Raw genomic sequence first — 27,410 nt, 5'->3', positions numbered from 1 at the left:
GTGAGGGTCTATTTAGTAGAGACAGACTCTGAATGCTGTCTGACACTTAGATGCTAATCACAGAATGCCCCTAAACCCCATCCTCTGCCAGGCTTTCCCTGGGCACTCTACCCCACACACCACACACACCCAGATGCAAGTTCTCTTTCTTAGCATCAGTTCATCTCTTCTTTGCACCTACCTCATCTGTCATTATTCTGGATCTTTGCTTCCCAACTGTTCACTCTGCCTCCCCAGCTAGCCTGGGGGCTGCACAGGACAGAGACTGTGCCTGTCCTAGTCACTGTTGTGACTATCATAGCCCCTATTCCCATGGCTGGTGCATCGTGTGTGTTCACAGCAGATACAGGGGGATCTATGCATGGATAAGATGAAATCACAGAAGCAGGACACAGATTTTAAATACTTACAACTTTATTAGGAGCAGGCTGTTGTCCCTGCAGCAGCCAGCTCCCATGTATACACAGTATACACAGCCTAGCCAGTACCCAGGTCCTTCCATCCTTCTGCAGCACGTGGAATGCAAAAGAACCAAACACAAAGGGGACTCTGTAAGTGACAGTGTCTAGTGCCTTTGGGAGCCAACTCCCGGGCTGGGAACAACCAAGCCCCCCAGCTCACCCAGCCCTCTACTCCAGCACAGCAAGGTTCACAAGGTTGGACTCCTCTAGTCAGTGCACACAAAGGGCAGAGGAGGCAGGGGGCTCCAGAGCCCAGATCCTTACAGGTTCACACCCCATGGAAGAAGTTTCTGGAGCCCACAGAATCTCCCTCCTCTTCCACAGACATGAGATACCACCTTAATTTTTTTTTTTTAATCCCATCACCAGAAACCTATACCTTGAGGCTTGTCTCTGCTCAGCCTTGGAGAGCATGGTTGGATTAGCAAAATGGTCAAGGATAAGACAAACCTCCCAAGTTGTCTTGGTCATACTTATTTTAAAAAGAAAAAAAAAAGGAAGAAGAAAGACATCACAACAGAAAAAAGCACTGAGACCCAGCTTGTGTCAGGAACAAGATAGGTTGTCCCTCCTTGAAATAATTTGTAAAGCTGCTCTGCTAGGGGGCCAGTCACCCCCACTGATGGCAGCTCCCTTCCCTCCCACCCCATTCCCCTGCCCATTCTGCACAGCCCCTGTGCCACCACCTCCTCACCAAGGATGGGTGCACCAAGCACAGGGTGCAGTGCTATCGTCGGCTAGTGGGGGTCCACATCTGCCCTAGAGCCCTGGGTTCCCTTTGATGCTGCAGCCCCACAGTGTTCACCCATGCAGGGGGGAAGATTCCTCCTCACTTCAGTCTTCAGAAGTGACTGCAGCCCTGCCTCAGAAATCCACATGCCCTCGGCCCCTCTGGGGGAGCGCTGTTCGAGGGCTCAGCCTGGGGTTAGGCTGGAATTTGGAAAACCATCCCAGAGGCTTGCCTGGATGGCTGGTTTGTGGGTTCTGGCTATTAGGGGATGCCAAATAAAAGGAATGAACCCCTTTCCCAGGGAAGATACTTGCTCTGATGTCACCTTGCTAAAGTCCAGTATATATTACCTGACTCAGAAGCAGAATCTCCCATGTACATGCTGGAGCAGCTGCACCTTCAAGAAATACCCTGCTTAACCAAAGACTGCTAACTCCAAAACATCTTCCCATGTGGAGCTATAGGAAACACCCTGGTATCTATATCCCCAACATGTTTCCAGGATAGACAAGAGTTCCCATTGTGGCTGCCAAGGGCTTCTGGGTCAGATTATTGATTCTTGGTGTCACCTGAAACCTGTCCCCAAGGCACTTGAGGAGAGAGATCCTGTCTTCATATTTGGAACACCAGTGGGTGGTTGGCTGGGCTATGAGGAGCAGGACACAATGCACCATACAATCATCTTTGTGTCTGGGCAGCTCAGTCTATGGAGGACAACAGCCAGGTCTGCTGGAAGCACCAGGGTCACCACTGTCCCTGGGGAGGGACAAATGTTGGTTCCCAGAGAGCATAGCCTGAGGTAGCAAACAGTGAACCCCACTATCCAACTGCAATGTCATGTGATGTGCCCAAAGCCAGACCATATGTAGCTGGCCAGATGAAAACCAACCTGCAGGCATGTGGATGTTCAGCACCTAGCCCTCTGTGCATTTCCCACGCCCTTCTTAGTGGGGACAAGACCATGGCCACTCTGAAGGTTCTCTGAGGCAACACAGAGCTAAGGTAGCAGCCCTATTTATACCTGCCTCTCTGGAGGAAGAAGCCATCTGAACTGGGGCCTCCTCCTCCCCATCCCAGGGTGTTGTGCGCCATAAGTTCAAGCCCAGCCACCAGTGATACAGAACCCCCTACGTCACTCTTCAAACTCCGTGCTTTACCACAGAATCCATCATCCCTTGTATCTTATTTTAATGGTCAGATCCCTCTTGAAGAAGGCAGTAGGCTCCCTATTGGCTTCCTATATCTATATGCAATGTGTCAGAGGGCATGTACTTGGAAGCCCTCCCACCAGCCTGATGTCATAGACAACACAGTGAGAAGAGGTGGGTGGCTCTTGAGGGAGGGCCAGGAGTAGAAAACCGATGAGAAACCTCCAGACTCCCGCTACACATATACCTCTTCCCAAAAGGGGTGGTCCAGGCTCCAGTTATACCTAATCCCACTCTCCCACCAGTTTTTGCCCACCGCAGCCATTTTTCATTATTCAGTCCTTGTCAGTCAGAAAGAAAAGGTGGGCTGACAGCACCATAAAAACCTGCCTCTTCAGAAACGGCTTAGAGCCCCCCGGGGCCACCTGAGGGTGCTAAGCTGCTGGGCCATGGCTCTTCCAGCAGCCTGTGGCCTCCCTGATGGGGGCCAAGGTCCCTGAAGTTCTTCCTGGGAGGTGCCCATCCTCCAGGTCCCTTGGAAACCGGGCCCCGGCGCCTCTACCCAGTGCCCGCACCTCTCAGCCTCTCCCAGAGACTGGGCCCTGGAGGAGCCCGGCGTGAGGTAGACTGTGCATTAGTCACTTGGCTTCCCCCACCGAGGCCAGGGAGGAGGAGGGGACCTCTCACCCCTGTCCCTGGTCCTTGTCCCTGGAAGTGGGTGACGTCATGGCATGGACCCCCAGCCACTGCCCTCTGCCCATGGCTCCAGCTGGTCAGAACACTGGCAGCACCAATTGGGCAGAGAGTAAGAAGGAGAAAAGGACAGTCCTATTCAGCATGGCCTCAAGATACAGAAGTCCAGCTCCTGGGGCTTCCGGCGCAGGTTGCACTGGTCCCGAGCCAGCAGCCGCCCTCCAGGGCCCAAACACTTGAGTGGACGCCTCTTAAATCCCCGGCCGCAGCTCTTGGAGCAAGGCGACCAGGCACCCAGCTCCCAGGTCGGGCAGGGCTCCCCACAGACTCTCGTTTCCACCGGCCGATAGGCTGCATCACAGGCAGACGCCACATGCAGCCCTGGGGGACCACGACAGTCGACCGCCCGCTTCTGCAGGCCACTGCCACAGCTTGCAGAGCAAGGCCCCCAGCTGCCTGCCACCCAGCGTGCAGGGGGCCTGTCGCCCTGCTGCTCCACCTGATTGGAGAGGCTGAGGACACTGTTGTGGAGCACAGAGGGGCCCCGGGGGTCCTTGGGGTGAGAGGCTTTGTCTTCCCGAGGCTCCTTGGGCAGATAGAAGGAGTAGCGGACCCGGGGTGGCGTCATCTTGCCCACAGAGAGGACCTCCACGGTCAGGGGCTCCAGGATGGGCCGGGAGGCCTGCAGGCTCTCCACCGCAGTCCCCGTGCCACTATAGCGCAGTAGGCTGCCCTTCACCACCAGGTCCCGCTCCACGGCCGACACCACGAAGTGCCCATTGAGCAGGTACTTTCCCTGGCTATTCTTCAGGGCCAGGTAGTTGTCATCTCCAATCAGCCCCTTGTAGCCACGCTGGCGGATGTCGATACTCGAGGCACCCGCAGGGATGGCCACCACAAAATTGTAGCCATGCCTGTGGTGAGAAAGGGGATCATACATTAGACACCTGCCTGGACATAATGCCCTCATCCCCCTCTAAAGTCATAGCTGATGCCCCTTTCACAACCCCTGCAGGAGGTCACCAAGATGGCAGAGACTGCTCAACCACAGCACGGAAGGTCAGGGGGGGCACACAAACTGGAAGGCAGTACCTCGGATTGTTACCACATCATCTGAAGCTACATACACTGGCTGTACCACCCTGTGGCCTTTTTTATTCAGGATATTTATACTGTGGTGAATTCTTTTATTTTAAATTTTTTTCATATGTCTTTATTTTGGGGGCAAAAAGAGAGAGAATCCCAAGCAGGCTCCAAACTGTCAGCACAAAGCCCAACGTGGGGCTCAATCTCACAAACCATGAGAGATCATGACCTGAGCTGAGATCAAGAGTCGGATGCTTCCCCGACTGAGCCACCCAGACACCCCTACATGGTGATGAATTCTAGGGCAGGAGTAAAGCACAGGTTTTGGAGCCAGACCCATCCCTATCACTGGCTTAGCTGTTGGCCTGGGATAAGTCACTTAGCTTGTCAGTTGCCTCATCTGTGAAATGGAGATCATAATCACACATACCTCATTAAAGCACCTAGAGCCTATGGCACAGTGCCTACCATCCAGTAAGCACTCAATATATACTAACTGTGAGAAGGAGGAGGAGGTGGAGGAGGAACAGAAGACAAGGCTTCAGTCCCTGAGCCCAAGGCTGGGGCTAGACGTAATGAGACACACTGGCCCTGGAGTCGGGCACCCAGATGAAGCCCTGGCTTGGACACCACCTCCTTGGTGGCTCAGACAAATCAGTCTCTCTGGGTTCCAGGGTCCTCACCCATACAGTGAGGGGGTCAAACTAGATGATATCTAAGGCTCCTTCCAGCTCCACTAGTCCATGAAAGGAGTGCCTGCCATTTAGCCAGTGAAGCAAGTCTGGGGGTGTTTACCTTTAATTCTCCACTTGGTCACCCCCTGCAGATCCCTGTGAACACCACCCACCTGCAGTGCCACCTGTTCCCAGAAAACTTGCCCACCTACAGGCCCAGCAGAGGGCACTGTGTCCAGAAGAGGCAGCTGAGGCTCCTGGACAGCCATCTAGGCCTTTCTAGCACCTGGCCTCCCAAGTTTTCAGAGCCAACCATAGCCTTGCTCAACTGAGACCTCAGGGACTCTGCTTGCTCCAGCTCCTTCCAGAACCTGAGGCAGGACTTTCCAAAGGAGCACATTCCCCCTGAAAATAAAAGGGAACCTGCTGGACTTCAGAAAGCCGGGCTCTGGAGGTGGGAATAGAAGAGGCTTAGAGACATTTCTTCAGCTGACCCTGTACACATCTCCCAGGAAGAGGGACTCGATCAGTCCTAGCCACTCACTTTGCCATTTATTGCCATTCTCACCTCAATCTCATCCCTGAGGCCAGGGCCTCAGGCTCTGGGAGATGGGCAGGCTGTCACATTTTGTCCCCAGGCATGTTTTGTGTTTTGTGATCATCATCATGAACATTTGGTGGGCATTTATTATGCACCAAGTACTACACTGAGCAGTTTACTTAGAGTAACACCCTTAATCTTCACAATAGCACAATAGGAAATATATTCATGTCAGGCCCACTATACAAGTGAGGAAATCCAGAATTCCAGAGATGTTGTCACATGTTCAAGATCATCCAGAAAATGGGTAACTGAGATCTGAACACTGGCCAGTCTTACTCTAGAACTCTAGATAGACTCTAATGTTTCTCTGCCATCTCCCTAAATATCATCTCCTTTTCAGTGGTGGACTCCTCAAGCATTCATCTCTGTCAATTGCCTGGCTGGCTGGCTGAATATCATACTCCCAGAAGAGTCTGAGTGGCCCCTACACCAAGGGCACAGCCCATTTACCCCAGTCTAACCCAAGTTTCCACCACCTGGGGGCAGCGCCACTCAGCCCTCCTCCCCCTGCTCCAGGACCCAGAACTCACATGGGCTTGGTGAAGAGGCCTGTCACCTTCTTACAGCTCTTATTGTCGCCCCCACACACCCCACACTTGTCGAATTTCTTCTTGGAGCCCAGGTTCCCATCACAGCCAGCCTTGATGCACTTGCCTTGGACACAGACCGAGGTGGAGTCAGGAGTACATGGTGTACCATCCACCACCTGCAGTGCCCCCAGGAAAGGGAGAAAAGGAAAGAAGGGCAGTTCAGCCAGATGCATCCCAAAGACTTTGTCTCTGCTTTGGTCTCCTGCCCCATGCTCACTCACCTTGGGTGCCAACACATAGAAGTAGCCGGTGCCATTGGCTCGGCAGATGAGCTTGCACTTGTCCCGGGGAGAAACACCTGAGTACTTGGGCACCCATGCCACGGCAAGAGTGAGCCGGTTGGTGCTATGGTTGTAGCCATTGAAAGCCTCACACTGCTCCTCCCGGAAGCTCTTGCCGGAAGCTGAGGAGGGAGGAAGCACAGGCAGGAAGCTAAAGGGAGGAGTGATGGGGGAGAGAGAGCCCTCCTCCCCAGGGTGCTCAGCACCTGTGGCCTTCAACACCTCTTACCCTCATCTGAGTTATCCTCATCCCTTCTCAAAGAACTAAAGCAGGCTAGGACCAAAGGATGCAGGTCACAGCCAATCACACAACCCCCAAGCAATGGGCCGCCTTCAATTCCCTCCATAACAGACACCCTAAACAGTTTGGGGCTACACAATCCTTCAGGAGTCTTCTGAAACTATTTTCAGAATGTTATGACATGAATAAAATAAATTACATCAATGACAAATAATACTAACTATACTGATATACAACTATCAATATATATCAAAACATATTTGTGATATGTGTGCTCCTTGTTAGCCCAATACATAACAAGATTCAATAATGAGTCTAATAACCACCGTCATTTTCAAGTAGTGATGAGAAGAAATGGCATTCTTAGAAATGGCAATAACTGAAATGTCATATGAACATATCCAAGATCTCTACTGCGGACAAAGTCGCGGGTAGTGCCACTAGCATTGCAGTTTGCTAATTAAAAGAAATAATAATTTTAGATAGAAAGATTAGTAAAAACTATACTAAACTACTCACTGAAGGGAATGATAAATTTTAAATTTAAAAAGGCTAGTAAAAATAGAGATGTAATTTTCTCCCCTCCAAGCTCATGGACCCTGGATAAAGAGTCCCTGCTTATGAGTGATGGGCTTGCGAGACTTAATTAACTAAGAGGACATCTAGTGTGTCACTCTCTTGGGCCACTTAGCCCCCCAGCCTAAGTAGGGGGAAGAAAACACCCCCGCCCAAGGGGAGTGGGGAAGAAATGATCCCAAGAGGAAGCTGCTCCTCTGCACTTCCAGACTTTGTCCTAGGGGATAGAATCTTGACTGCTGTCAATCTGCAGCCATGAAGTATCCAGAGTGTGGAGGATGAGGGAGGGGTGCCCTCCAGCCTCGATGTCCCTGGGCACAGGCCAACACTGCCCTCCCCTCCTCACCTGAGCTGGGGCAGGGCTCCAGGTTGCAGGATCGGTATTTCACCCTCACCCCCTCGCAGTATTTGCCCCCATTGGCAGGGGTGGGGTTGCTGCACTGCCTCCGGGCCAGCTGCACGCCCCCCCCGCAGGTGCGTGAGCAGGGGCCGTAGGGCTCCCATTTGGCCCAGGAACCGTCCACCTATGAGAAAGAGTCCGTCATACTCCTGCAGCGGCCGGATGCACACCGGGAGCCTGCAGAACAGCTACACGGGTACAGCCCCCACCATTCCATCCCGTCCCACTGGAATGAAGTCCACTGTGGATCATACGGGGAAAATGACAAGCAAATGGTCAGGGTCCACACAGCGCCCACAGAACACTTCAACCTGGTCAGTAGCAAATGCCAACTGCACCCAGTTATAAATGAGGCCACTCAGAAGACAAGCCCCTTTGGGCTATGGGGTCAGATAGCCAAGTTCTGTCATCATCTCTGCCCTCACCACATGGGTGGTCTTGAGCAAGGGGTGAAACCTCCTTAAATTTAAGGTGCTTCATTAGCAAAAATGGGACCAGTAATACTCAGGTGTGAGATCAGACAGATTTAAATGATACATTGTGTGTGAAAATTCCTAGCACTGTGTTTGCCACCGAGCAAGATGGGTTTCTCCTTACCTACTCTTAGCGTATTGAAAAGAGTCTCTAAATCTAAGGCAGGGGCGGGCCCCCAGTCTTGCCAGAAAACCTTGCTGCCATAGATACTTGAATATTTTTATTTATAAATGATCCATAATCCAGACTCCTCTCCAAACCAGACTTAAGCAGATCTTAAGCTCAATCGGGCTGAAATTGAGAAAGTTTCGCTGCAAGAGGTTCTAACATTTGTGCTCAGAGGAAATGAAGATAGGAGACTACAAAGCAATCCCAAAACTTTGTTTGGCTTCAGGGTGAACCATGCAGTGTTGTTTCATTTTTCAAGAGGGTGGAGAGGGGAGAGAAACGGTATAGTCTTCATTATTGTTTTTCTTAGGATGCCAGTAAAGCGAGTTTTCATCCCCTGAACACACATCAGTTGGGCAACAAAGGAAGCGGCCTAGTTGTACAAGCCAGGGATTAAAATGCTCTCATACATCATCCAAAGTGACTAACCTGCATGGAGCTAATCAGGAACTGGCTGCATGTAATCTAAATACTTTAACTTAGGCATACATGCAGCATAGTTATTCTATCTGCCCTTCTGTCCGATAGCTTTTGCTTCACTGAGTCAACATGTCTCTCATCCAGTGAAAGAATTACTTGCTGTTAGCCCCACCTCCTCCTGGCCTTTCACTTGCTAAGAGTCTCTACATTCGCTCCTTCCACCTCCTCCCTCCTCGGTGCCTTGTAATATGGGTTTTGTCCCCATCACACCTGGGAAGCTGCTCTCTCAAAGGCCTGACATGACCACTAATAAACTGAAGAGTCTGTGTATACACCTCATTTTCTCCAGTTTTCCTTCAGTACTTAACACTGTCTCTGCAGCTTCTGAGATGATGCTGTTGTGTCATTGTTGTTTTTAAACTTGCATCACTTTTTCCACCCTGTTCCTACAGAAAACATTCATCTCACAGGAAACACTCCTGCCATGTGCCATTCATTCACCAAATACCTATTGAGTTCTTACTCCATGTCAACGCTGTGTGCATCAAATCCCTGCCCTGAAAATGACTGCATCTCAGCAGGGGAAGATAGACAATAAAAATAGGCCTGGGCATATAGTGTCAGAAGCGGTTAAATGCAGGCACTGGGGAGAGAGCGGTGAAGGCCTTGGCGAGGTGGGCTGCTCTCCATTACAGGGGGTCATGGAGACTTCACTGCAGAGGTGACGGTGGTGCAGATGCCTGAAGGAAGTACAGGAGGGAGTTGTGCAGATAGGAGGGAAAGAGCATTCTAGGCAGAGGGAGCAACGCAAAGACCCTAAGGAGGGACGGGCCTGGAGTGCCCCAGCATCACATGAGCAAGAGAAACAGGAGATGAAGGCAGATAGAGGACTCACTTGTCCAGAGCACACAGAGTAAAGTCCCTGAAGGGTTCTGAGCATGTGGCATGACCTGACTTACATTTTAAAGGATCCCTCTGGCCGCTATGTTGGGAACAGTCTGTGAGGTGTAAGACCAGCAGCAAGGAGATCAGCTAGGGTGCCAAGAGCAAGAATCCAAGGGGGAGTTGACAGTAGCTTGGCACAGGGTGGAAGCAGATAAGGTGGGAAAAATAGTTCAATTCTGCATCTATTTTGAAGATAGAATCAACAGGAATTGCTGAAATAGTAGATGGGCGGGTGTGAGAGAACAGAGGGTTGGCATGAGCAACGGGAAGATGGAGTTGCCAAAGCAAGTTCAGGACAGATGATCAGGAGCTTGGTTTTACAGATGTTATGTTTAGGATGCTTATCTGAATGGAGAAATCAAGATTCAGTGAGGCATGTGAGTCTGTAGTTCAGGACAGAGGTCTGAGCTGGAGATACACATCTGGGAGTCTTCAATGTATCAGTGTAAATGGTACTTAAAGCCATTGGCCTAAATGAATCACCTAAGAAGGCAGTGTGGATAGTGAGGAGAGCTAAGGACTGAAAGCTGGAATGCCAACATGGAAAAACAAGAATATGAGGAAGAGCCAGTGAAGGGGACCAGAAGGGGCAGCCAGTAGGGAGAAGGGAAACCAAGACCCGAGCCTGTGTTCCCAGGGAAGAGAGTGATCAGCTGTGTCAAATGTTGCTAACAGGTCAGACAATATGAGGATGGTAATCAATCACTGCCTTAAGCAGTGTAGAGGCCATTTGGCGACCTTAGTTAGAGTTATTTTTAGAGGAATAGTGGGACTGAAAGCCAGATTGGAATGGACTCCAGAGAAAAATGGCAAGACAGGAACTGGAGAGAGAAATTTCATACCACTCTTTCCAGGAACTTTGTGGTAAAGGGAGTCAGAGAGATAGATTTTGATTTATGGAGAGGAAGTAGGATCAGGAGAAGTTTTATTTAAGATGGGAGGAATTATAGCAAGTTTGTATCCTGATAGAAATGATTCAACTCAAGAGAGGGGAAATCTGACACTGCAGGAGAGAGATGGAAGAATTTATGGAGCATTTTCCTTGAATAGAGGGGATACTATCCTAAGCACAAAGCACTGCACCGCCAGGCCCCATATGAGAATGTGGGCAGCTCATCCATAGCAAAGGAGGAAAGGTAGAGATTACAAGCATAGAAGCAGGACAGACAGTGGATGTGGCGGTGGGAGTTGGTGGAAGTTCTCTTCTGATTACTTGATTGCTTGTTTTTTTATTAATGAGATGGGAAGAAAGGCTACTGGCAAAAGTGGAAATGAAGAGAAAGGGTTGGTAATGGCAGAGAGAGGCGAAGGTGTGACATAATCGTGTAGGATGTTGGGAGGACGAATGCAGTAAAGGAAATAAAATACCATATGACTCCTGAGCAGCATTGCAGGCCCCCCTAAGTTGTCAGGCCATTAGTTTAAGCTGAACCCACTGAGCATGGTTCCATGTCTTTCTCCAGCCGCACTCACCTCCACCTGCACAGTTGAGTGACAGTTGGATTCCACCAGGACAGTGGTTTATCCTAGCGAGTACGACAGAGAGAGGCAGGGGCATGGGAGCCACGAGTGGACATGAAGGAGTGATTTTAACAATGGACCACGGAATTGCAGCTCAAGAAGGAGGTTGGTGAGGGCACAGGAAGAGCAGGTGGGACTGAAGAATTGCTGGAGTCCAAAACTAGAGGGCTGGACAACAGGGCCTTGGTAGTCAGAGTGTGATTCTTGCAAATGAGATCCCAGGGCAGCACTGGGGCTGTGTGATCAGTAAGATAAGCTTTGTGCTTTGACCTAGGCTGATTAGGGCAGTGTCCTTTGTGAAGGGCCAGGGTGGTGAAGGGAATGTCCAGAAAAGAGACTGAGGATATGGTGGATGTTGCTGTTGATGGACTGAGAATTCCAGAAAGCATGTGGAAATACTGTCTTCTCAGATCACATTTCCTATATCCAGTATCCTCTTGGGCAACATCTTTATCCTCCAGACTCCTCTTCCCAAGAGAAGGAGCTGGCCATGGCTGGCCTGTCCTCGGGACCTTCTGGTGGTCAAGGCAACCCCAGACTAGTCCCAAACCACACCCCCAAAGATGTTTCCCATATAGCTCTGGCCTGTCCACCCCTCCAGCTTGCCCCACCTCCCTGACTTTGCTCCATCTCTGCCTGTTGAGACCCTACTCATTCCTCAAGTCCCTCTCCAAATCCAACCTCCTTGCCAAAGTTTTTTCAGACCCCCCCCCAGTCATCATTAATCTCTCATTCCTTATTCCCCCATGACACGTTTTCACACTTCTATCTTAACACTGAATACATGCCCCTCTGGGTCTTGGATTACAGTGACATTTCTAGCTTCGCCACTAGACTGTGAGCCCACTGAGACACAACCCATGTTTTATTTCTTTCACTGACCACCACACAGTACCTCACATAGTTCTCTGAATACAGTGGGATGATGCCTAATAAATGGCCAAAGGCTTAATTAAATATATGTTCCCAAAACATAGAACAATATTTTACATAATTGTGTACCAAACCCAGCTCAGGGCAACTGATAAAGTGCTGGCAAATGCTTTTGTATTATATTGCCCCCCTGTACATAAAACCCCAAGGCAAGGCCCTCTGCATCCAAGACAAGGATGGGGAAGGGACCATCATCTCCAGGATCCAGAAAGAGGACGGACTGCTTATTCCTGTCCGACAAAGTCCCAATCCCTTTGTGACCCCACCCCCAGACCAGAAGAATATAAAGTTTTTATTATATTCAGAGAATATGTGGGGTTCAAAACTTGTTCTTAATCAACTGTTATTCTTTTTACCATGAAAAAAATAACTTTTGCTCAGTTATGTCTTAGCTTCAAAAAACAATCACGACAGAAACTTGGTTTGGAATGTAGCAAATTACTGAAGCTTGCCCAAAGGTCTGTTTCCTTTCAGTTCTGAGCCTGGTTCACCTCTGGCCCAGAGCTCCCTGGAAACAGAACACACTCAGAAATAGATGATAGGGGCACCTGGGTGGCTCAGTCAGTTGAGTGTCTGACTTCGGCTCAGGTCATGATCTTGCAGTTCACAGGTTCGAGCCCTGTGTTGGGCTCTGTGCTGACAGCCCAGAGCCTGGAGCCTGCTTCAGATTCTGTGTTTCCCTCTCTTTCTGCCCCTCCCCCACCCACAGTCTGTCTGTCTGTCTCTCTACCTCTCCCTCTCTCTCTCTCAAAAATAAAATAAACATTAAAAAGTTTAAATAAAGAATTTAGAGTGAGTGCTCAATAAATTTAGTCATCATTATCATAAGAAAAAGAAATAGCTGATAAGGGGAGGCTGGAAGGAGCCAACAAGTGAGGAATGCCAAATATCTAGTGATTGGCTTTGGGTTCAGTGCTCACTCCTCCCCAGGTAGGATGAGGCACAGAACTCAGGGCTGGGCCCCCTTATTCCACATGAAAGACTTTCCTCACATGTCTAAGGCCTCACCAAGTTCTCTGACCTACCATATCTCTTGCCTCCAGGCTTAGAGTCAAGAAGGGGATAGGACCACAGACAGGTAAATGGAGGCACAGTGCAGCAATGTGACACAATTATGGCTACACAGCAAACCTGTTCCCGCTGGAGGCCTCCGAGTCCACCCCCTGCCTCCCGCTCAGCTCCAGCACACTCACCCTATACTTATGGAGGTTGTGTCTCTCCACACAGGTCCCCTTGAGGCAGAACTTGCCCTCGCCACAGCTGGTGCCATCTGCCCAGGGGAAGTGGCGGGTCTGGCACACCATCTGCCCCTTCGCCTTGCCAGTGCACCACAGTTTGGTGCAGTACTGCATGTAGGGACAGGGCTTCGAGCCCACACCAAAGGCAAGCTCACACTGCTGGCTCAGGCTGTAGCTGGCACCCGGTAGGTCCTCAGGCAGGGAGATGGGCTTGCTGGGTTGATCCAGGAGGCAGTCACCTACAGGGAGCCAAGGACATTCATCAAAGATGAGTTGAGAAAGGTGAGCTCAGCTAACCGTGAGTCTGAATGATAGGGAGACATTGAAGCAAGAGCCAGTGGAATGGACTCCCTTGAGAACCCAACTCTTTGGGCTCATGCACACCTTAGGTAACAGAGGACAGGTGCAGAGAGGTAGTGAGCAGTCACTCCAGTGACAACCCCGAAGTCCCTCCTCTGTCACCCTGGCTTACCATGCCCACTGTCCAGGAAGTCGGTGACGATAGCAGCACTGCAGGCTGACCAGGGGTTGGCACGGTCAATCTGGATGAGTGTTGGGGACATCATGTGGTTGGCTCGGAGTTTCCCAAACACCTCCTCACACACTTTCACATTGTCATGGGGCATGTTGAACACGTGGCCTGTGGGGTGAGGCAAGAGGACTCAGAGGGCAGAAGGATGTGGGCTATGCAATTTTAAAGCAGCAGGGCGGAGGGGAGGGGAGGGCGGTTCAGCTGAGGAAGCTAGAGAGCCCATGTCAGCAATTTTCAGGCTGGTCATTTCTACCTAGTGATAGACTGACTACTTTGCAAATGTTAAGATAGTGTTCTTGTGTTCTCTGTCCTGTCCATCAGGCTGTGGGCTCAATGAGAGCAGCAGTGTTATCTAATATATTCTACCCTTCATGCTTAATTGATGAGATACTCTGACTGCTGAGTCAGACAATATTGCTGGCCTACTGGGCTGGGGCAATCAGAAAAAATAAAACCAAGCGATTGCTAAGGCAGACTCTGACCCTAAGAAAGGATCCCTAAAGCTTCAGGACATGAGGAAGCAAAGACAGATGTCTACCCCCTGACCAAAGCACCCAGGGCAAACCCAAAAGGACCCCAGAGTGGAGCTCTCCTCCCCGTACCCAAGAGTACCCTCCAACCTTACCCAGCTCATGGGCAGTGGTGAAGGCTGATGGAAGCCCATCATCCTCGATCACAGAACAACTTCTCTTGGGGTCGCACATAGTGCCCACATCAGCCATGCCCAGCGTGTCACAGGTGGTGGCCCCACACAGGTCCTGCCAGGGTGGGGAAGAAGCAAGAAGCCAGGCAGAAATTAGGATGGGGTACAGAAGGAGCCTGGAGGAAAGAAAGGTATCCTATGGGATGCTCAGCTCATCCCAACTCCCAGTCTAACGAAGTCCAGCACCTTCCTAGACAGGTCCTTTCTCTCAGAGGGTTGCAGGGCTACACATAGAATCAACCCAGACTGAGGGAGGAAGCATCAGGAAGAAAGCCTTATGGCTCACTGAGAAGATTGTGCCCAAATCCTACTCATAGAGATCCTGTGGGAGGAAATTAGGAGGTACAAAATTAAACTACAAGGTCATTGCTTTATATAGAGACAGACTTCCGAACCAGAAAATGGCGACTCCTACAGCTGGGTGAGGTTCCATTCATGGATAACTGAGGCAGGTGGGAGTGGAAGGCAAGTGTGTTCCTCATCCAGAGTCAGCTCTGAGCAGTCTCAGTCCTTGCGGAGTGACTGGACAACCGTGAATTAAGCTCAGATTCTCAGCCAAAGTGTCATGGGCCAAGGACCCGCCCAAGCCAGAGATTTGGCTTCCTTGAATTGGGAGGAGGCAGAATGAGGCAGATACAGTCTCCTATCCAGACATAGCTCAACTGGCTACAGAAGTTCAAAGGGACCACTGGCTCAGCGACTGCTAGGAACAAAAAATAAATGAACTGCCACCGAAGACAGTCCCTCTTTTTTGTACTGAAACCTGCATCAGAAACTAGGACTTCCTGCAACAACCCTGATGGGAAGCACTTCTGGGGTGGATATCGTAATAAACTTATTGAGCCATCAATGTACCTACATATCTTAAGAGCCCAGGAGTTGGAAACAGGACAAGATACTTAATCACAATAGAGAAGACACTGTTGAATCAGTGATACCGGTATTCTTTCCATTACATCCTTGTCTTCATTCACAGTTTACAAGAAACTATTACATGTATCATCTCATTTTAATCCCCCAGAGAGTGTTAGGAGGCAGATACATCATTATACCTATTTGTCAAAGGTGAAAACTGAGGCCCATGCTCACAGTTAATCATGGTGATGATTTATTAAATGCTGACATCGTGTGTGTACTTGACGTGCATGACCTTACTTAATCCTCACAACATCCCACTGGAAGAATGACTGCTATTATCACCTTCCACAGACAAGGAAGCTGACGCTCAGAGAGGCCCAGGTCACAGAGCGGAGATGTGCACTGGGGTCTGTACGACTGGTTACCAGCATTCTTTGCACCATGTCACAGCTGACTGGTCAGCAGCTCCTAAGTGAATTCCCAGGAGAAAGAGTGGTGTGTGTTCTCCGTGGTAGCCAAGGCATTCACATAAACACACCCAGAGCTGTTCTCAATCTTATTTCTCTTTAGGGCTCTATGCACATGCATGTGCATGCACATGCTGATGGTGGGGAACAGCTGGGCAGCAGAGTTAGTGGGGCCAGGAGGCATAGGAGGAAAAGTGGTCTTAGTACAGAAAATCAGCAAAATTTAATCCAGAGCCTTCCAAAGTTTACCACCTGAGCAGTCAAACTTGACTTCCCATGGTCAGGTGATAGTCACACCTCCTAATGAGCGTTAACTCTGGCCAAAGAACTGGGAGGGTAATCAGACTCCAGAATACACAGGTCAACCATGAGCGGTGGACGCCTGGCCTTGATCTGCTGTCCTGGGCTCACATGTGGCATGTCTGCCATTTCTTGGAACCCTTCAGGGTGAACCTCAAACTCCCTCTCTTCCAAGTACTCTTCCCTTTCCAAAGGCTCACTCTTCCAGAAAGTTCTCCTTCCTTCAGAGTTCTGAGACCTAGAAGAGAACTGCTATCAAAACCTGGGAGGGGAAGTTCACCTGACAAGCAGTTTAAGGAACACAACTGCTGAGGAACAGGGCGGGGTCACACGGATCAGCTTGAGAAGGGAGGGAGAAGAAGGCAGGGGACAAAGAAGGAAAGAACAGAGGTTTGCACAGAGGCATGGAAGGGGGAGGGGGCTGGGCCCATTCATCCCTAGACACTATAGTACAGCCTCCCCACTAAGGCAGGGGTCTCTGAAAATTCTCGTCTAGTGGTCACAGCCCATAGGGAGAGCCTGTAGGACAAACATGACACCATCCTGGGGCCACCATGCACACTCACTGCGGGCTTTGTGTAAGAGAAAAGGCATGGGAACAAGAATGGAAAAGCCTAGACTCTGGCCCTGGCCCCACCACTAAGTAGATGTGTGTTTTGGGGCAGGTCACTTCTCTCCTCAAGCCTCAGTCTCCTCTGCTCCTTCCCTGATCCCAGGGTGCTCAGCCCCTTCTGGCCCTGTAGGTTATGAAAGGAACACACACAATGATAAACTTCTAGAATGGAAAGAACCCTAAGGATGATCTTGTCTACTAATCCATGAAAGGAACTCCCAGAAAAGTGAAGGTCACCCATGTGGACATTCAGAATCCCATCTGCTGCTCTGCTCAGCAGAAATGGTGAGACCAGACTGACAGCTCAGACTGGGGTCTAAGCAGCCACTGGAGCTCCACTGCCCAGCAGCCCACCTCTGCCGCTGGAAGGTCCTTAAAGCCAAAAAAAAAAGGCCTCCATTCTTCTCGGGGAGGGTGGATTCTCTCTGGAGCATAGACATGCAGCTGCAGACCCTTCCTGGCCAGGAGCAACCTGTTCTTTCCATCAAGAAATCCCGGTTTCCCTGGATCAAACAAGAGGAACAAGGAAGGAGCCGGCAGATTTCCTGAGGGTCAGGGTGTAGCTGAGAGCAGCAGGCTTGCAGTAACCAGTGTCTTCATTGTGGGAAGATGCAGCTGTTTGGGGTCAGGGGCTCTGCCTGGCCCTCTTCCCCCAGCCAGGGACTCAAATGAAGAATTGCTGGATCTTAGTTCTTTGAACGCCTACAGGCGGGTGTGCAGGGCTCAGTAGTGCCTCATTTGTGGCACTGAATGTCTCCACCCTTCTGGAATGAACTCAGATGCACTCAAATTGCCTTAACCTCTTCAGCTCAGGCCCTTGTCTCCAGAAATAGAAACTGTTCTGGTTCCTTCTGCCTGGAGGGTGGAGGCACTTCCCACCCAGCCCCTACCTGCCTCACTATTTCTGGTAATTTGCCATTTCTCCTTGAAGCTACAGCTGCTGTTCCAGATGACCCAAGAATCATCTTGGCCAAGACCCTGGTCTTCCCAGGTTATTGTTTTCTCACTGTACTTTTTCATAAAATAATTTAGGATTGGAGAGCCATGACTTGAAAGCAAGCACCTTGCAGTGGCCCAATCCACTGCCCAATCCACATTTACCATGCCCACTCCCTCCACGCCTCACCACAACTCCTCGTGGCCTTCCTTCCCACCTCCTCTCATTTCCCCAGCCACATACTGAGATGCTTATATTTTCCAGCAGTACGGGGTGGAGGACCCACAAAAATCAAGCACATTAACTGTTTTTTTAATGCAGCAGAAGATATGTGTTCTCATGCAGCCAACTTCCTACTCATTATGAACTTGTAAGCATGTGGGCCAGTGCTTATATTCATGGCCACACCGCAGCTTCCAAGTATTGTACTCACACAACTTGGGAGTCAACCTCTCACTCTGTAGATGAGGAAACTGAAGCTCCATGAACTCACCCAAAGCCATACAGCTATTAACTAAAGAATGAGCTACTGAACCCTTTTGACACCAAGGCCAGCAGGGGTCTTTGGTCTGAACCACAGCACTCTAGTTAGGATAGCATAAGTACTGTTGAAAACCACCCAGTGCTTGGATTAATATTGTGCCTTTAACTTGTTTCCCATCTGAATCTCTGGCGTGCATCTCTGTATTTCCTCATCCAACCCCAAATCTACCTCTGTTTGTAATCCCTAAGCATGGGAGGGCCTTGCTTTGCTACAAGAAGGGGAAAAAATAGCAATTCTGGGTGTCTGGGCAATGGGACTAGGGATGCCTGGTGAAGAAGAGAACCCACTCTGGAAACATCTATCAGCAGAGTGGGTTTCGCTAGAATATTAATTCCTCAAGATGTACAAAATGGTGTTACAGTGGGAGACCAAGGTAACTAAGACAAGAATAAGAGAAATCCAAAGCATGCAGGAAAACCAAGCTTTTTCTGGAAATCATCAGTTCAAGAGAGGATACATATCGAATACAATGTTAATAGCTGACACTGAGCTGCTACCAGGTGCCAGACACTGTTCTAAGAGCTTTCCTGTATTAGTTCTTAAATCTGTACAATAGCTTTATGAGGGAGATGCCATTGTCAGGCCCCATTTTACATAGGAGGCTCAGAGAAGGTAAGTTACTAGCCCAGGATCAGTGAGCCCAAGGTCAGACAGGAAGGGAAGGGCAGAGTGAACACTGAAATCCAGAAGTGCCGCCTGAGAGCTGAATGCTTCCCTCACATCAGTACTGCTTCCAGAGATGAAGGGGCTGGGGAATCTCAAGATGGCAAGACTTTCTAGCCCATACCCTCAGCCCCCAAAGCACAGGTTGGCCACTGAAGAGGGAGAGGCCTGGGGAGAGGGGAATGACAGGACTGACTGCCAAGAGTGCTATTAGAGCAGCGCCTGCACCCCTTTCCTGGTTGAGCAAGCTCCTGGCTCCTTGCCCCACACCTGCACTGACACACTGACCCCGTCCCTCCTGTGCACCCTGTCTGCTGGCTCCCTGCTGGGGCCTCTCCTTTCTCCAGGGCAAAAGCTGATGGCAAAGAGCCAACACGAAGTGCCAGAAGAACCTGACCCCTCCCAACCCTGCAGCCTGACAGCTGAAAACGCTGAGTTAATGATCCCCAGGAAGGGAGGTGAGCTACCTAAGCACCCAGAGCTACACACACTCCTTTCACTAGTATCAGTGTCTTCCTCCCGTGAACACATACTGAACAACGGCAGCATGCACGGCCCACTGGAGGGGCTACAAAGACACAAAAGTCTTTTTTTTTTTTTAGATTCATTTATTTATTTTTTAGATTCATTTATTTTTTTAAAATAATTCTCCATCCCTTCCCCTGGGGTCCGTTAAGTTTCTCAAATTCCACATACGAATGAAAACATAAGATTTCTTTTTCTTTTTTTAATTTTTTAATGTTTATTTATTTTTGAGAGAGAGAGACAGAGACAGAGAATGAGGAGGACACAGAGAGGGATATACAGAATCTGAAGCAGGCCCCAGGCTCCGAGCTGTCAGCACAGAGCCCAATGCAGGCTTGAACTCACAAACTGAAGATCATGGCTTGAGCTGAAGTCAGCTGCTTAACTGACTGAGCCACCCAGGCACCCCCAATATCTGTCTTTTTCTGACTGACTTATTTCACTTAGCATAATACCCTCCAGTTCTATCCATGTCTGTTGCAAATGGTGACATTTCATTCTTTTTCATCACTGAGTAGTATTCCATTGTGTATATATACCACATCTTCTTTATCCATTCATCAGTTGATGGACATTTGGGCTCTTTCCATAATTTGGCTATTGTTGATAGTGCTGCTATAAACATTGGGGTTCATGTGCCCCTACAAATCAGCACTCCTTGCTTAAAGGAGTTTACAAGTCAGTGGAATGTGCTGAGTCCATAGTTTTCACACAAAAACAGACATGTATTAAGTGTACTTACAAGTACAATGAGACAGAATGCTTTAAAACAGGGCCATCCCAAGTGTAAGTTCTGGCAAAGGATCTGTAGATAATTATTCAACAACAACAAACATACTGACAGACCACAAAGGTAGTGATGACAACAGGTGCCTATTCTGGAATACCCAGTAACTTATCCTTGATAATGCCTTTAAGTTCAGTACCATTGTCATCATCATTATCCTTCTATGGATAAGGAAAGTGGAGTCCAGGTGGCTGATTCGTTCAATGACCATTGCTAAAAGTCAAGTGGCAGGACTGAAACTCAACTCTGCCTGACTCCAAGTCCATGTTCTTTCCATTGTGCCACACAGCCAAGACCAGGCATCAAGGCAAGGTGTGGGGAAGCACCATGAGTGGCACAAACATCTACCAAGAAGTTCAAAGACAGGATGACAGCAAGACCAAAGGAGGGAGAAAACCTCATTTGCCTTCCTGTCTAAACCAGCGTTAAAGAAAAAGAAAGAAGAAGATTCTGGTGCACATTCCTCCTGATGTTTATAGCAGCATTATCTACAAAAGCCAGATTATGGAAACAACCCAAGTGCCCATCAACTGATGAATGGATAAAGAGGATGTGGTATATACATACAATGGAATATTACTCAGCCATCAAAAGGAATGAAATCTTGCCATTTATGACATGGTTGGAGCTAGAGAATATTATGCTAAGTGAAATAAGTCAGAAAAAGACAAATACCGTATCATTTCACTCATATGTGGAATTTAAGAAACAAAACAAACAATCAAAAAGAGAGACACAAACCAAGAAACAGACTCTTAACTATAGAGAACAAATGGATGGTTACCAGAGGGGAGATGTGTGGGGGGATGGGTTAAATAGGTGATGGTGATTAATGAGTGCACTCATGATGAGCACCAGGGGTTGTATGAAGTGCTCAATCACTAACTCATATACATGAAATTAATATTACACTCTATGTGAACAAACTGGAATTTAAATTAAAAAAAAAAAAGATTCTGGTGCACACTCCTTCCTCCAAACTTCCTCCCCCATCCTCCATTATTAATATAGGCTTCCTTATTTGGTATAAGTAAAAGAAGGAGGGAGAAGAACAATCACCTTCCAAGTCTGGGAGCAACCATATTCCACTCCTTCCTCTCCTATTCTCCTTCCTCCCTCCTCCCTCCTCCCTCCCAGAAGTAGTGTTCAGTTTCCATTCAGTGATAAAGATTTACAAACTCTTAAATACCAAAGCTACAGGTACCCCTCTTTGCTAATATCTTCCAAGGTCCAACTTCCAAAAGATTCTGACAAAACTATAACTCTCTTTATTGTATTAGGAGATATGTGTAAAACACATGTTATCATTTTATTTTTTTTTATTTTTTTAACGTTTATTTATTTTTGAGACAGAGAGAGACAGAGCATGAACGGGGGAGGGTCAGAGAGAGAGGGAGACACAGAATCTGAAACAGGCTCCAGGCTCTGAGCCGTCAGCACAGAGCCTGACGCAGGGCTTGAACTCACGAACCGCGAGATCATGACCTGAGCCAAAGTCGGACACTTAACCAACTGAGCCACCCAGGCGCCCCTTATTACCTTTTTTTAATTGAATGCTAAATTTCACTGCCATATGGCAAGTCATTTATTATAGAAAGAACTAGCCTCTATCTCAACTGAGCCTCCAGAGTGCTGTTCCTCTCTACACAGTATAGAATACATGCATGTGCCCCCATAAAACATAGTACTACTCAAGGCCAAAACAAGGTAAGCACCAAGCTGGGGACTAAGAGGCAGAAAGGTGAATGAAGGAAACAGAAGGGAAGAGAACAATGGCAAGCAGCCTGCCCTGGAGAATCTCAAAAGAGGAGAAACAAGAGCATAGAAAAAATGGTGAGGGGAGAGGGGGAGGGAACGGCATACAGTCCTACTAAGTGCAACAGAATAGGGGCGCCCAGGTAGCTCAGTTGGTTGAACATACAGCTTCCACCCAGGTCATTATCTCATGGTTCATGAGTTCGAGCCCCACATGGGGCTCTGAGTTGACAGTGTGGAGTCTGCTTGGGAGTCTCTCTCTCTCTCTGCCCCTCCCCCACTCGTCAGTCTTACTCTCAAAATAAATAAATTTGAAAAATAATAATAAAAATAAAATAAGTGCAACAGAATAAATAAAGTAAATGAAGGAATACTCATGCAGAAAAACCACAAATTGCAAATCCTAAAAAACAAAGTCTGTTCAAAGGAGAAAATGTTACAAATAGCAAAACAGATGGTGGAATGGAGAAGAGGGACTCCTGCAACACAGGAAACAAGTTTCCTTTCCCATCACCACCAGCTCCCAAGCCCAATACCTTCTTGCCACCTGTCCCTTGTCCCCTTCCCTCAGAGGGCCTTCCTGGCTCTAGCCACAAGAAGAACAATCCCCCACCGGACTTCCAACAGAGGGCTCATGCCTCCCCCATGGCACTTAACACACCCTTGTGTAATGAGCTATTTCCTTGTCAGGCTCCCAGATATCCAGTGAATTCCTGAGAGCTAGAGGCCACATCGTAATATCTGTACCCCCACAGCCCAGGACAGTACCTGGAAATAACAGCTGCTCAGTAAGCACTTTTGAAATGTAGAATAAATTCACGAAAGCTAGTCTGCCACAAAGTTACCCAAATTGCAGAGGCATCGGAGGTTAAGGGAGAGCAGACCAAGAGAAATGCAGTCCTACTGAGCCCCAGCACCAGATACCTCATTCCTGCTGCCCAAGGCAACAAGAAGCCACTGAAACTTGTCTTCTCACGGAAATGAATGTCCACCCAGAAAGACTGGCTGTAATTCTCCACAGATCCTGGTTCCAATCCCGTGCTGACCTCACCCTGCTGTTATGAGTCTGGAGACTGATTGCTTTGCAGAATCAAATGTGCGCTCCTTCTCCAAGACCATGAACTTACTCTGAATCTTTAAGAAAACTCCTCAAATTGCCAAAATATTTGTTGTATGATCAATTCTTTTTTTCTCCTTTGCGCACAGCAAAGTCTCCTCCCTGGGTCATGTCTTTCCAGTGTTTTGATTTCAACACCCCACACCCCTCCCTCTGCCCGCCAAGAGGACAGCAGCGTCTCCCCATAGCCTGGGCCCAGACTTGTTTTCATGCACAGCAACTCTGACAGTGGGTCAACGGGGGTGCTCCGGTGCCCATCAGTCCCAATGCTCCCACTGTTCCCCCTTCAGGTACCTGGCACCTGGAGCTCTACAGGTGCTGGTCTCGCCTCTTCCTCATAGGAGGAAGTACAGTCTGATGGAGACTGACCCTTCCCTGCTTCCTTCCTGTGTGCTATCAGAGTCACTAGCCATTTTTCAGAATTTTCTGGGGGGACCAAGGAATAGGTGACTCTAAAGATGTCTGACAGTTCAAGATCCATTATAGACCAAAGGTGATTAACAAAATAAGCATATTTCTAAAAACTTGTTATCCAAACAAACCATATACAATTGACCCTTGCACAATATGAAGGTTAGAGGCACTGACCCCCATTGCAGTCGAAAATCCACACATAACTTTTGGCTCCCTAAAAACTTAACTACAAATACCCTAGCGTTGACCAAAACATACCAGTAACAGTCAATTAACACACGTTTTGTATGCTATATGTATTATACGCTGTACTCTTACAGTAGAGTAAGCTAGAGAAAAGAAATTGTTATTAAGAAAATCATAAAAGAAAATCCATTTAGAGTCCTATACTGTATTGGAAAAAGTCCACCTGTAAGTGGACCCATGCAGTTCAAACCCATGTTCAAGGGTCAACTGTAAATACATATAGATAGATAGATAGATAGAGATATAGATATATAGATATGCAATCCTACTGCATATCCTATATATATATATATATACATATATATATATATATATATATCCTCATTTTAGTTTGAAAAAGCATTGCTTACACCAACATTACAATAATCAGGGAAGTTCATACCCGACTTAAAGGATTACTACTAAACCTTACAAAGTAAAACACAAGTTTCTCTTGCGTTGGAGTGCAGCAGGAGTCTCCTCCAGGTTCCCAGAGACCACATCTGCCTTGTCTACAAAGAGCAGCTGCAGGCTCGTGTTCTCACCACATACTGTACCTTCCCCAGGGGAATTCAGGAATGAGCAGTTCCTAAGACCCTGAGAATGCTGCAGGCCCTGGAGTCTGTGCTGGCAAGGAGGCGAGGCAGAGATGTTTACTCGAAAGCATTAAGCACATACCTGGATGTTGGTCCTGCCAACACAGCTTCCCCACTTTCTGGCTTCACCCTCTAGAAGCCTAAGAGAAGGACAGCTTCCAAAATTCACATCCTGCACATCACTGCTTCTGACCCAAGTGGCCATGCATCTTGTACCCATTATGCATGGTTAGCATAGCCCCTGGGTCTAGACACCACTGACAAACAGAAGCTGTCATGCTGCTTGATTGCTTCTTCTTTAAAACGCGAATCCTTCTGATGATGTGGCCCATACTCCCAGCAGGAGTCCTCTTTCTAGGGCTGGCTCCAAAAGTCAACCTAACCACAAAGCGGTGGAGACTGAGGTCTGTTACGTTAGAAGCACTGAGTGACCTCCACAGGGGCATCCCAGGTAGCAGATGGGCCAACAGCTGCTTTGCCCATTAAGATATCCTGTTCTTGGCCTTTGCTTTCTCCCCCCAGCAATCTGACTGCCGAGTTGGTCTGTGTGCAGAGGTCGAAGCCACCTCCTCTGCAGTTTCCCCATGACTCAGACAGTGTGTGCAGGGGCTGGGCAGTGGCAGCTCTACAGACCTCAATTGGAAGAATGAGTGCAAGGAAACAGACTCAGGCCAAAGACCTCCCTAGAGGAACCAGGTGGTGGGAGGAGAAGGCTGGGAAAAGAGGAAGTTCAATTCCAGGAGGGGACAGGCGGTGCCAAATGGGTTAGTGTGGAAGACTTTAGCTCCAGCCCAGTGTGTGCCAGTGCAGCTCTGAGTGGCCTTTGGAAACAGTGGAGAGTGAGAGCCCCATGGGTAACCAAGGATTCTGTGCCATTCCCAGAATGACGTGGTTATGACAATAACAAAACAAGAGCATGGCACCAATTCAAGTTGCAAGCCCCAAAATCAGAGGAAGCGGGTCACTTGGATGCCCCTCTTCGTCCCAGTCCCATGAATCTGAGAAATTTCAAGAATCCAAAATCTTCAACGTACCCAGTCACCACAATACCTGTGAATGTAAATTTTCATAAAGCCATAGCAAAGAGCAGAGGTGCTTCTGTGATCTGACCATCTTTCCATTCCCAACACTCAGTACCTTTCCAGTCCTGCACCTGGGGTCTCCAGATGCTCTTTACTAAGCTCACACCACCTGCACACTGCCAGGGGCAGAAACTGGAGCCCTACAGTCAAGTGTGGTCATCAGAAGTTTCAGTGAATCAGTGTCATAAGTAACCTCTGCTGCTCTGCTCCATAACATACATCAGGGCAAATGGGTCACCCTCAGCCAACAAGGAAATAGGAAAATTGAGAGATTTTACCCAACTCGGCTCCAAGTGCAACTCCACTTGAAACTCCAACCTCCAAACAGGTGCTTGAACTAGATGGCCTGCTCTGAATGGACTGGAATCCCCTCAAATAGAAGGCAGGCCCAGCACACAAGGGTACAGGAGAAGCAGCAAAGAAGGACGGAATGCTCCCAGTACTTGAGTCTGTCTTTTTCATTTCAACCCACAAAATATCCCAATTGATTCCCTTCGTCCCAATCCAGGTTTTCCAGGCCCAGGACAGAGGATAACTGAACATGTTACCCAGAAGAAATGTAGCCAGGCCCCGAACTGGAACGCTTGCATCACCTTCCAGTTTCACAAGAAGAGAAAAGAAGCCTCAGAAGAGCTGTCTGGAAGGATTTAGACGCCCTGGTTGAGTAAGGGCGGACCTTTCCCGACCCCTCCAACACCATCCTCAGAGCGCCTCCTATCTGCCTTGGAGGCACACTGCGGCTCCGGGGCGGCAACTTCCTGGGTTCCGGCCCCTCCGCGCCTGATCTAGGAGGCGCTGATTGGCCACGCCAGGCCAACACCTTCTGAAGTAGCAGGCGCTCCTCCGACAGCCCACGTGCATCCAGATGCACGTGAGCCGAAGCTCCACGGAGCCCAGGAGCGGACTGTCCCTGTTAGAACCAAAGTGGGAGACGGGAGAGATCAACAAAATTTTAACCCGGGGTCACTTGATTGGCACAAAGGGCATTTGGAGAGCTAAGGACGGTGACCCTAAGAAAATGGGGTTATCTGGGTCCAAAGAGGTGACAGATCATCTAACTCACCTGCCTGGTGAAGAGGATGGCTGTGTCCCAGTACTCTGGGTGTTTGTCACTCACTTTATTCAGCTTCTTCTGCCAGGCGCAGAAGTTGCGCAGCGTCAAGGCCGCGTTGCCCGTGACCTTGGGCCCGGCGTCGCGGTCTCCGAGAAGTAGCACCTTGACCACAACGATGGTGATGGGGTTGAGGATGCTGGGATGGCGGTAGAGTCGCGCCGCTGTGGCCAGCAGCGTCAGCAAGTAATGCTCCAAGTCCGCGCCGTGGAACTTCACCATTGACTCGTCTGCCACCACCAGTGTCTCCACGAACCGCGGGATAGACACGAAGCGTTTGGCGCGCCCAGACCTGCGCCGGCTGCGACTCTCTCCTAAGCCGGTCCCTCGCGGCTTATAAGGGTCCAGCGCCCGCAGGATGGCGGGGTTCCAGCCTGAGGCCACCCCGCAGCGAGAGGTGGGATCTCCGGGTGGCCCGCCAGGGGCGCCCCGGCGCTGGAGGAGGTGTGCGCCCTGGCTGTTGCGCTGCACTGCCTGCGCGCTGGCGTTAGGGAGTGGGCTAATGACATACTCGGCGCCTCCGTAGCCAAAAGCTCCTCGTAGACCCCCGCACAGGCTCACAGCAGCGAAGGAGTCTGGTTCGGCGTTCACGTCCCCAGAGTAGAAGCAACGTCGCAAGTCTGCAGAGCTCCCGGTGAGTCCCGCGAGGGGGACGCCCAGATGCTCAGTGGCGAAGGCGGGCGCCAGGAACTGAGCATCTGGAGTTAAGTGTAGGTAAAAGTCCTCCTGAAATGCTGTGATCTGAAAAATGAGTCCCTGGTGCCCGGAGTCCTCGGGACCCCTCCGGTAGTAGTGGCGGCCATTGATGTCCGGGTCCAGTCGAATGGGAACCACCACCTCCTGCTCTGGTTCTGCCCCGCCAGCGGGTCCCCCGGCGAGAGCCAGGGTTAAGATGCCCAGCAGAAGCATGGCGCCGGGCAGCGCACTGCCGCACTCTCAGAAGGGCTCGGCGCGGCTCCCCGGCCGCCGGCGAGTCTCTTTGCAGCAGGCACACGGGA

At 49.4% G+C, this 27,410-nt stretch overlaps 1 protein-coding gene across 1 annotated transcript; it reads right to left on the bottom strand.

The window, feature by feature from the left end:
* Window positions 1–396: 396 nt before the first annotated feature.
* Window positions 397–27,321, bottom strand: ADAMTS15 (ADAM metallopeptidase with thrombospondin type 1 motif 15). The gene is made up of 8 exons (XM_040483551.1): window positions 26,365–27,321; window positions 14,341–14,473; window positions 13,656–13,823; window positions 13,139–13,422; window positions 7,431–7,608; window positions 6,208–6,389; window positions 5,927–6,102; window positions 397–3,946 (listed from the first exon to the last, which is right to left on the bottom strand). Exons 1-8 carry the CDS (start codon window positions 27,319–27,321, stop codon window positions 3,172–3,174), a joined length of 2,853 nt encoding a protein of 950 aa, XP_040339485.1. The 3' UTR covers window positions 397–3,171.
* Window positions 27,322–27,410: the final 89 nt, after the last annotated feature.

Source organism: Herpailurus yagouaroundi, unplaced genomic scaffold (genome assembly GCF_014898765.1).
Source record: "Herpailurus yagouaroundi ecotype Mexico unplaced genomic scaffold, PumYag 161, whole genome shotgun sequence".
In the NCBI taxonomy this organism is placed as follows: Eukaryota; Metazoa; Chordata; class Mammalia; order Carnivora; family Felidae; genus Herpailurus; species Herpailurus yagouaroundi.
This window is presented reverse-complemented; position numbering and strand designations above follow the sequence as displayed.

Excerpts from the sequence above, each read along its gene's own strand:
- ADAMTS15 (XM_040483551.1), bottom strand. The coding sequence starts at position 27,321 with ATGCTTCTGCTGGGCATCTTAACCCTGGCTCTCGCCGGGGGACCCGCT. Across the intron at positions 6,390-7,430 it reads GGAGCCCTGCCCCAGCTCAG|CTTCCGGCAAGAGCTTCCGG; the intron begins GTGAGGAGGGGA and ends CTCCCTCCTCAG. Across the intron at positions 6,103-6,207 it reads TCTATGTGTTGGCACCCAAG|GTGGTGGATGGTACACCATG; the intron begins GTGAGTGAGCAT and ends GGGGCACTGCAG.